Raw genomic sequence first — 8,116 nt, forward strand, 5'->3', positions numbered from 1 at the left:
AAAAAAAAAAAAAAAAAAAAAAAAAAAAAAAGGTAAAAGATGTTTAGTTCTCAGTCGAGTTCACAAGAACTCCTCGAGCCAGTGAACAAAGATGCAAAAATCTGATAATCAGAAATAATCCCTTCTGAAATGCTGATTTTCCCTTCTGAAATGTTGAATTTTGGGGAGATAAGCATCCTCTTTAAGCAAATACTATTCTTCAAGATATACACCGCAACATCTCTCTCTTCGAATGTTCCGTTATAGTTTACCCACTCGAAAGTTTCAAGAGTTTTAGTCAAACATTCTGGAACACAACTCGGTTTCTGGTTCCAAGAACGAGAGCTATGCTTGCCAACGTTATGGTTCTGACAAAAAAAACAGGACAGGAAACATGGTGATCAGTAATTAGATCATCAATCCAAAAAAGAAAACAAGTAAATAAATTACTACAGATAAAGTGATGAGCGAGAGGAACTGTGAAATTAATTACCATATCGTTAAGCTTAAGCACTCGAAGATTAGGAGAATCTCGAAGCAAATTCGCGAGTAGATTTAACCACTTTGAATCATCGCATGTACATAGCTCCAAATGCACAAGCTGAGAGAAGATAATACCTTCAGGATACTGAGCCTGCACATAACACGAGCATTTCTAAGTACATGTAAAAATCAATTAAAGGAGATTAGAGGGTTTAAGCTACTAGACTTACATTTGATTTCTTTAAGCATAAAGAGAGTTTCTTGACCGAGGAAAGAGATTGAAAAAAGTTTTCAGAATGGGTGAAGGCAACGTCGAGGTAAGCCTCTTCAAGATAAGGCATATCTTCAAAAGAGTAAAGATCAGTGCAATGATCTTTAATGTTCAAGTACTTCAGATAAGGTGTATTTATGTAATACGCATCTGAATCCGCTGCGTCATGTAGGGGTGATAAGTACATCGTCAAACTCTGTAAGTAACGCACTATAATGATGAATCTCTTCACGTTGTCTTCATTGTGTCGTTTCACGACAAGGCTTTGAAGTGAAGGACAGCTTGATAAGAGACTACGAAGATCTTCATCCCCGGAAAACTTCACATATCCAAGGTGAAGCGTTCTGAGTGAACTGAAACATGCTGGGAGCGAAATAGTCTCAAGAATAACATTCTTGAATTTTAAGGCAACAAGGGTTGTGCTGTTGCATAGTCTCCGAGATAACGAGATGTGTCCATGATCAGGATAATGTTTGATGATTAGCTCGCAGATATTACGATCCAACGCGAGTTTAATCCACAAACCAATATCATCAGCAGTACATTTTGGACCAACATTCAATATGAGGCTTACTAGAGGAGCCTTATGTAATAACAAAGATTTCTCAACAAAGTGAAGGAAGCTGTCGTACTTTTTACCTTCGTAGATTTGATCGTTGAACCTGAGTCTATGTACCCTCTTCCAAAGAGATCTCCATCGTCTCGATACACCACTTGTGGCAACAAGATCGTTTGTAGGAAGTAAAGACAATATGTTTACCAGCAGATCTTCAGGAAGATAACTGATCTTGTCCTCATTCATATGATCCATCTGATAATTCAATATTTTTGCTGCTGATTCTTTCTTCGGAATTTTACCTAGAAACAGGAGACAAAAGCAAATTAGATTCATGATAATCGAAATTATAAAACCAAGATTTACGATTTAGTAGATAATCAGATAAGTGGATTAAGCACAAACCCTAGCAAATCTGGTAAGTATTTTTTTTTTATATATATAAAAAAACTAGGTAAACGGGAATCAAGCACAAAAGAAAAACACTATCGAAGCTGTAAAAGTGAGATTTGGCGATGGCTTAAGAGAAATAAGTTCATCGGATAATCAAAGAAAGATATTTCACCTTTCGTTGTTACTTCTCTTCAGAAGGTTTTTGCAGTCACCCATTCGCATCGTCGTAGTCTCAGATATATTAAGAGAAACCCTAATCTTGAACAAGTAAAATAAAATCTTTCAAAATTATCTTATACTATTTTAATTTCAATTTCGATAATTAATATTGAATTTATTTGTTTTTTTTCCTTCTTTGTTTTATGGGTGCAAATGGTTGCACAATTGAAAAGTTGAAGGAGTTGAAAAAAATTATTCAACCAAGTTTCACCATTTGATTGGAAGAGGTTGAAGAAGTTGGAAAAATCTATTCAACCCATTCAACCTAAAAAGTTGAAAAAATAAACTAATCCTACAGCAAATATGTTCAACTTGTTCAACCACTATTTTGGAGATGAATGGGTTGAATATTTTCCAACTCAATTTTGTTCAACTTATTTTTTCAATTTTAAGCAACCTTGGCAATCAATTTCAAACTTGTATTTTCCTAAATTTTATAGCATATCTTATAATTTCAGATTAATTTACTAAACCTTTTAATTTCTAATAAACAAACAAACTATAAATATAAAATCGTATTAATTAAAAACAAAGTAGAAAATCTGAGGGTTGACAATAATTGAAAAACAAATATATCAATAACAATGAGAGATCGTAGATGCAATTCCAAATCCTATTCAGCAAATGATCCATTCAACGTGAGCTTGCATGTGGCTGAAGCGAGGGAAGAAGATACCAACTCATTAATCATCTCTATTTTTCTTTGCGGATCAATTTTTGACTCATCAGCCAAGACTGTTGCAGTCTTTAAGCAAGGAGCATTGTTCAAGATGTATGCGACCACATCTATTTCTTCTTGTCTTCCTTCACACCCTATCCACTTGAAAGTTTCGAGACTCGTCACAATACATTGAGGAACACAGCTCAGTTGATTCTTCCAGTTAACCATTGGAGTCCTACTGATAGGTGAATGTTCCTTGAGAATAAGAAAAGTAGCGTTAGGCTAAAACATAAAGTGAATTAATACCAAAATAGTAGATAGTTGACATAGAGCTCGAGGACTCGTAATTTAGGAGAATCTTCGAGCAATTGGATAAGTAATTTTGACCAATATGTATTGCATGTACATAGCTTAAGATGTTCTAGCTGATTGAAGACAATTCCACCCGAATAGACATCCTGCTTATATGATAAAAATAAATACCAAAAGAAGAAATATGTTTTAATGAACTAAATATCTGTTGAAGACGGTAAAAGATCTATTACCTGAGCACTGTTGACTGTTAAGCATAATAAAAGACGCTTGACGGATGCGATTGGTTCGAGTAACTTCTTTGTGTTGGGGGATACAACATCGATATATGCTTCCTCCAACTTAGGCATGTTTTCAATGGAACAAGAGGTACGGTAATAAGGATCCGTAATTTTTTAGATACCTCAAAGAAGGAGTATCAATCACATATCCGTCAAAATCAGATTCACCATCTATCTCAACAGATAAACTTTGCAGAGACGGGACGTTAATACTTAATTCTTCCGTGCTGTCACGTTTTTTATTAATGATTTTCAAAGTCAGATTCTCAAGAACAGGGCAGTTAGATCGAACCCATTGAAGGAAATCTTGGCCTATAGACACACATTGAAGTTGCAAAGTTTTCAGAGATGGAAGACTTTTCAGAGAGGGAAGAAAAAAGTAACAAGACACTGAAATCTGCCCTTCGAGTTTCAAGGAAACTAGCGATTTGCAAGTAAACAAGTAAATCGGAGTATACCACTCCTTATCAGAAGAATAGGCAATACTCAGATGACGTACGCCACGAGAAACTGCGAATCTGACCCAAGAATATATATCTTCAACTTGAAACGGTCTAGTACTAAACTTGAGAGACAAGCTTTCTAAGTCAGATTCTCTATCTATTAGCAAATTGCTTTTAACGAAACGCCGGAACCGAGATGGTTTAGTTTTGATATGAGTGTCATCGTAGTCAAGTTTTTGCACCCGCTTCCAAAGATACTTCCATTGCTTCGACAAAACACCTGTGCTTACAGCATCTTTCGTTGGAAGAAACGATAGAATCTTCACTAGCAATTCATCTTCGGAAATCCCAATGATCTTGTCCATCTCTTCGAAAACCACAAAGTTCTGTTACCGTCGACAACAACAAGGGCCTTTGAAGAAGATACTTGAGTTTTTGTATGACTAACCAAGACGCATACAACAACAAGGGCCTTAGAAGAAGATACTTGAGTTTTCGTATGACTAACCAAGACGCAAACAACAAGAGCCGAGGAATAAATAGAAGAAAACAAATTAAAACCCTAGAAGTCTTTCAATTGTCAAAGGTTGGGGATGATAAGGGAATAAGTATCGTGGTAACATAAATTAGTTTTTTTTTTTAATTTCTAATATATAAGCTAATTAAAAAATAGAAATTTTTCAAATTAACTCTGTTAATAGATAATAATTAAAAATGTAAGCAAACTAATAAAATGTCAATAAATAATCGTTTGAGTGTTTTTATATAATTTCCGTTTTTTAATTAGGTCAGAAAAATAGTCAAACTCTAATTTATTTTGATTTTGTGGCAGCAAACTTAATTTTATAGATATGTACAGAAACAGAGCCCTCTAAAAAACTATCCCCTTGCTCTAAACCATACTCTTAGCCTATCTTCAAGTCTTGTTTGTGCCCTGTTCCTTGAAATTTGTCATTCAGCTGTGTTGCAGTCAATTTCTTTGATTAGCTGCAGATACAGGTTATTTGGTAATTCTCCATGTATATCATATCTTGAAAATTACATACTTCACTCTATGAATCCCATTTGAGGAGTAATTCATCATTGTTGCTTTGGCCTCGCTTTAATTCTCTAAGAATCATGGTAATTGTATCTCGTTTGGCATTGTCCTTTGAACCCTCTTGCTGGTTGCTGGCTGACATTTGGATCCTGATTAGTGGCCTCTTTGGCTACGGCTTTGTTTCGTTCAAGGCTAATCTCCATCCGGTGACAACTTTTGCATCTACCTGCAAGCTCCAGAGAACTCCCAACCAATCTCGACCTATCGTCAAGCTTCTTCTCCGTGTAGTCCAACCGGTAAGAAGCCAAGCTTTGACACCTTCTAGAACGCCAAATTGTCTTATGACTATGGCTATTTACTCTTCCACAAACTTGTTCAAGGAAGAGCTTGTTGGCAATCTTGACCTCACATGTACCAAGCTCACTCAAGAATTTGCCTCAAAGCTCTCAAGAATCTCTTGTCGACTAATTCTATCTCTGCTTTATCTTATTGTTGTTTTGGCATTGGGGAATGCCCTTCTATATTGTAGTCTAAACATTGCTTGTAGAAACTTTATCTCGTTTGAGTAATGAAATCGCAAGTGGTTTGAAAAAAAAAAAAAATTAAGTACTTCACAAGGAATTGATGTGTGTGGTTATACATAACGTGAAATAATCGAAAGGATATTACCAAATTGCAAAGGATAAACCTCGCATAAGCTTCTCATTTCGTACAGTAGATCTTAATGACTTAAGAAACATGAACACTCTAAATCATCTAAATCAAATGCAACAAAAAAATTTAATATTCAAATTCAAAGATGTCATTTGCAAGATTGTTACAATCTTTAACATTCAAATTCAAAGATGTCATTTGCAAGATTGTTACAATCTTTAATATTCAAATTCAAAGATGTCAAATAGAACGTACTACCAATTCTCATCGAATACGAGGTTGCATGTGGGTGAACCACGGTAAGAATTTATCACCTCCGTCTCCATCTCAAGCTTCTTTTGTGGATCCATCCCCCGTTCGATCGAGATTTTTGCCGTCTTTAATAAACAAGAATTTCTCAAGATATATGTCGCCAGATCTCTCCCTTCTACAGAGACATGGTAACCTGACCACTTGAAAGTTTGGAGACTCGACAATAAACATTGAGGAACACTACTAGTCTGTTGCTTCCAACAAACCAGTGTATCCATGCCATCAAGTGAAAATGGTTCCTTAGATTACAAAAAAATGGGAGTTAATTAGATGAAAAGGGCAAATACAGTGAATTTGACCAAAATTTAGAGTCTTATCCAAGAAACTTACTTCACAGTTCAAGTCTCGTAGCTTAGGAGAAGATTTGAGTAACCAGAATACTAACTTTGACCAGTATGAGTTAAATAATTTTAAATTCAGATGTTCGAGCTCCTTAAAGATACTATCATCACAATATACAGCCTGTAAAGAGGAAGGTTTAATATTGTAAGTGATGTAAAGAGATCGAAGACATGAAGATTATCAACGGATTCGAATTACCTCTTTACTACTGTTTAGTATGCACAATGAAAGACGTTTGACAGATGTGACAGGTTTGATAAGCTTCTTGATATCTAGAGTTTTTGACCACAGAGCAGCAGTAATATTGGCCTCCTCCAGCTTAGGCATATTCCCAATCAAACATGACGATGGGATCTTACTAATATGTTTAGATTTGAAATACTTCAAAGAAGGAGTATCTATCACATAAGAACATTGACCAGAAACCGCAATTGATAAACTAAGCAATGAAGGGATGACAACAGCAAACTTTCTCACAATGTCACCGTCACGTTGTTGTTCTACAACCAGATCTTCTAGATCAGAGGAGTTGGATAAAAGTCGTTGAAGAGATTCTTCATTTGTGTATGTCACACGTTCAAGGTGCAAAGTTTTCAAGGAGGGGAGGCAAAAACCATGAGGAACATCCACGAGAATCCTGTCTCTTAGCTTCAATGTCACAAGTGATTCGCAAGTGTACAAGCTACTCGGCAGTAATGCACAATTTGATATGCCCTTGGGAAGATCAAATTTAACGGTTAACTCCTGAACGGAACGAGAAACTGCCATCTCAACCCACAATTTGATATCTTCAGGTTGAAATGAGGCAGTAAAAAACCTGAGATACAAGCTCTGTATCACCGGAGAGCTATGTAATGGCAGATTCTTGTTGATAAAACTTTGCATCCTCTGGCTTTCTCCCGATTCTCTTCAACTGTTGTTAAATCGTTTCATATAAATGCTAACATCATCGAAGTCAAGTTTTGGCACCCGCATCCAAAGAAACTTCCATTGCTTCGACAAAATACTCATTCTTACAGCAACTTTTGTTGGAAGAAACGATAAGATCTTAACAAGCAATTCATCATCAGAAAACCCACTTATCTTGTCCATATTTGTGTAAGAGGATACTTGAGTGTTTGTCTTATCCACGCAGAAGAATAGTAACAACGACCAAAATCAGATGCAGAGACTAATAAAAACAGAGGAACTTAAGAAAACCCTAGGAACGGCAGTCAAAGGAATTGGATGATGAGTATTGAGTAGTACTCTTTCCATATAAAAAAAAGAACGACAACACCTTTACAGGGCTGCGCTTACTTATAAAATGCACATCGGAAAGAAAACAGTATGTTACATATTATAGGAGGCCTTAGATTGGATAAAAAAAGGTTTGGGCCGTCAGCTGTGGATCTTATTTTTAAATATACCAGCAAAAGATCCTAAATTAGTAAATTGACTAAATTACATTCGATATGCCTTTTCCAGCTTTGGCATTTGCCCAATTTTGAAATCTATCAAAGGAGGGGTAACTATCACATACTCATCAGAAATAAATCTACCCCGGCCTGTTTGCAAGGACAGGACAATAACAAGCAACACTCTCATAGTCTCATATATATTGTCATTCTCATCTCGTACAGTAGTCGAAGAGATTTTTCGGTTTGAGTATCTCAAGGAATGGAGGAAGTTTCTATAGAATAGTTATATATGTAATTCTTGTGTTAAACACTTAGACTTAAGAAACACTATAAAATTATCTAAACCAAATGCAACAAAAACATTAATATATAGTTCAACTTCAAATTTTATAAAAAATGTCATTTGCAAGATTGTTACAATCTTTAAGATACATACTGCATGTATAACGTTTTGAATCCTCAACTGAATACGAGGTAGCATGTGGGTGAACCACGGGAAGAATTTTTCACCTCCTTCTCTATCTCAAGCTTATTTTTATCCAACCCGCCTTGTCTGATCGAGATTGTTGCAGTCATTAATTGGCAAGAGTTTCTCAAGATATATATCGTTAAATCTTTGGCTTCTACGGAGGCATTGTAACCTGACCACTTGAAAGTTTGGAGACACGACAACAAATATTGAGGAACACTAGTAAGTTGCTTCCAAAAAACCAGTGTACCCAGGTTATTACGTGAGTGTTCTTCCTTAGATTACAAAAAAAAAAAAAAAAA

The 8,116-nt window shown here is 35.7% G+C and overlaps 2 protein-coding genes and 2 pseudogenes across 2 annotated transcripts; all 4 read right to left on the bottom strand.

The window, feature by feature from the left end:
- Nucleotides 51-1,625, bottom strand: LOC109127048 (putative FBD-associated F-box protein At5g56400). Its single transcript, XM_019231229.1, has 3 exons — nt 693-1,625; nt 473-613; nt 51-347 (listed from the first exon to the last, which is right to left on the bottom strand). Exons 1-3 carry the CDS (start codon nt 1,623-1,625, stop codon nt 51-53), a joined length of 1,371 nt encoding a protein of 456 aa, XP_019086774.1.
- LOC104755834 (putative FBD-associated F-box protein At5g56410) lies at nt 2,515-3,963 on the bottom strand. Its single transcript, XM_010478307.1, has 4 exons — nt 3,540-3,963; nt 3,301-3,467; nt 3,108-3,215; nt 2,515-2,844 (listed from the first exon to the last, which is right to left on the bottom strand). The coding sequence occupies exons 1-4, from the start codon at nt 3,961-3,963 to the stop codon at nt 2,515-2,517; spliced, it is 1,029 nt and encodes a 342-aa protein (XP_010476609.1).
- LOC104755844 lies at nt 5,546-7,037 on the bottom strand (annotated as a pseudogene).
- The window catches only part of LOC104755855, a 1,786-nt pseudogene continuing 1,474 nt past the window's right edge, over nt 7,805-8,116 (bottom strand).

Source organism: Camelina sativa, chromosome 2 (genome assembly GCF_000633955.1).
Source record: "Camelina sativa cultivar DH55 chromosome 2, Cs, whole genome shotgun sequence".
Classification (NCBI taxonomy): Eukaryota; Viridiplantae; Streptophyta; class Magnoliopsida; order Brassicales; family Brassicaceae; genus Camelina; species Camelina sativa.

Excerpts from the sequence above, each read along its gene's own strand:
- LOC109127048 (XM_019231229.1), bottom strand. The coding sequence starts at position 1,625 with ATGAATCTAATTTGCTTTTGTCTCCTGTTTCTAGGTAAAATTCCGAAG. Across the intron at positions 614-692 it reads TATGCTTAAAGAAATCAAAT|GCTCAGTATCCTGAAGGTAT; the intron begins GTAAGTCTAGTA and ends TGTTATGTGCAG. Across the intron at positions 348-472 it reads TGCTTAAGCTTAACGATATG|AACCATAACGTTGGCAAGCA; the intron begins GTAATTAATTTC and ends TTTTTTTGTCAG.
- LOC104755834 (XM_010478307.1), bottom strand. The coding sequence starts at position 3,963 with ATGGACAAGATCATTGGGATTTCCGAAGATGAATTGCTAGTGAAGATT. Across the intron at positions 3,468-3,539 it reads AGGGCAGATTTCAGTGTCTT|GCCAAGATTTCCTTCAATGG; the intron begins GTTACTTTTTTC and ends GTGTGTCTATAG. Across the intron at positions 2,845-3,107 it reads TAACAGTCAACAGTGCTCAG|CCTAACGCTACTTTTCTTAT; the intron begins GTAATAGATCTT and ends TTTATGTTTTAG.